At 33.7% G+C, this 1933-nt stretch overlaps 1 protein-coding gene across 1 annotated transcript; it reads left to right on the top strand.

Moving 5' to 3' along the window:
• The first annotated feature begins 536 nt into the window (after positions 1–536).
• On the top strand, positions 537–1487 carry LOC114687807 (olfactory receptor 5D18-like). The gene has a single exon (XM_028862438.1). It carries the CDS (start codon positions 537–539, stop codon positions 1485–1487), a length of 951 nt encoding a protein of 316 aa, XP_028718271.1.
• The last annotated feature ends 446 nt before the right edge of the window (positions 1488–1933 follow it).

The raw sequence follows: 1933 nt of genomic DNA, 5'->3' as shown, positions 1-1933 counted from the left end.
TCATAGAACAGATAAAAACTACATAGTGCTGTGGAGATATGGTTTGATGGATCACATTTAGTAAGTTTATTATTACATTTTAATCTATGTGATAAAGGTGTTATGTCTGAGGAATTCTTCTGACATGATTGTATGACTTAAACAATCATGATTAATGTCCTTTGTCTTTGATGTGGGATTTGTTGTCATAAAATTGTACTTTAATAGGTAATATTGTAATATATATATATATATATATATATATATATATATATATATATATAAAATTTAAAGTTGTAATAATTTTTTCAGGCACTACTGTTTAAATTCTAGATTAAAAAGAAAATTTTCTATGACTGAAGATCAAAATCAGTGAAAATAATACAAATCAGAAATTTATGCAAGGAAGATTCCAACTGAAGTAGAATTCTCAGGAATTAGAATGGACCACCTCCTGTTTTCAACTGGCCTGAGCTAAAATTCTTTCAAATCGCAGTCTCCCAGTTTGCTCCTTTAAATCATTTTCTCTTTCATTCTATTTTTCTCAGTAAAGGATCATGGTGCTTGATATGGCAAACCAGAGTTCTGTGACCACATTCATCCTTTTGGGTTTTTCAGAGTATCCACATCTACATGCACCTCTTTTCCTCCTGTTTTTTATTACCTACACAGTTACTCTGATAGGAAACCTGGGCATAATTGTGGTCAGAAAAATCAATCCCAAGCTTCACACACCCATGTACTTTTTTCTCAGCCATCTTTCATTTCTTGATATTTGTTATTCCAGTGTATTTACACCTAAACTGTTAGAAATCTTGATTGTGGAAGACAGGACTATCTCTTTCACAGGATGCATGACACAATTTTTTTTTATTTGTGCGTTTGTGATTACAGAAATGTTCATGTTAGCAGTGATGGCCTATGACAGGTTTGTGGCTGTTTGTAACCCCCTGCTTTACACAGTGGCAATGTCTCCTAAGCTCTGTGCTCTCCTTGTAATTGGAACATACATGTGGGGTGTATTCTGTTCCTTGACAATTACATACTCTCTTTTGCAACTTTCCTACTGTGGACCTAACATCATCAATCACTTTGGCTGTGAGTACTCTGCCATCCTCTCTTTGTCCTGTTCTGACCCCACCTTTAGCCAATTGGTATGTTTAATCATTTCTATATTCAATGAGACTTCTAGCCTCCTCATAATCCTGGCCTCCTATGTCTTCATAGTTGTGACAATCATTAAGATGCCCTCTAAAGGTGGTCTCCAAAAAGCTTTCTCTACGTGTTCTTCCCACCTGACTGCCATCAGCATCTTCCATGGGATCATTCTCCTTCTCTACTGTGTGCCCAACTCCAAAAACTCATGGCTCGTGGTCAAAGTGGCGACTGTGCTTTTCACTGTTATGATCCCCATGTTGAACCCTCTCATCTACAGCCTTAGGAACAAGGATGTGAAGGGCACAGTCAGCAGACTCATGAGCTTAAAACTGCATTCTCATGCAACATAATTCATGCATATGCTCTACTTTTTTATACATACATATGTATGGCATACAAGTTGTTACACATTAATGATAATTGAAATTATGTTATGTTTATTTCAATTGTATATTCTATATATTATCTTGAATATGCAATGCTTTTTACCTTGGTGACAACATATTTCCTTACACACATACAATGTATTCAGTTTCATTACATGTGAAGTTTCTATATCAAATATTTTTATTTTTTTTTCTTTTCTGAATACTGTAGAAGTTACATTGAGATGGGAAATCACCTAGTCAACTCTTTCTAGTTTTATTATGCTTTAATTTAACTTGTGTTCAATAAATAAATAATGCATACAAAATGATAATTGCTTTTATTATATTTAAACTGAAGTTTTGGTAACTTTTTAAATCAGTAGTTTTGGGGGAAATGATTTTAATTTCATCTTAATGTATTTCATATA

The sequence above is a fragment of the Peromyscus leucopus genome, chromosome 4, assembly GCF_004664715.2.
Source record: "Peromyscus leucopus breed LL Stock chromosome 4, UCI_PerLeu_2.1, whole genome shotgun sequence".
Classification (NCBI taxonomy): domain Eukaryota; kingdom Metazoa; phylum Chordata; class Mammalia; order Rodentia; family Cricetidae; genus Peromyscus; species Peromyscus leucopus.
The sequence above is the reverse complement of the archived record's forward strand: the minus strand, read 5'-3'. Positions and strand labels throughout refer to the sequence as shown.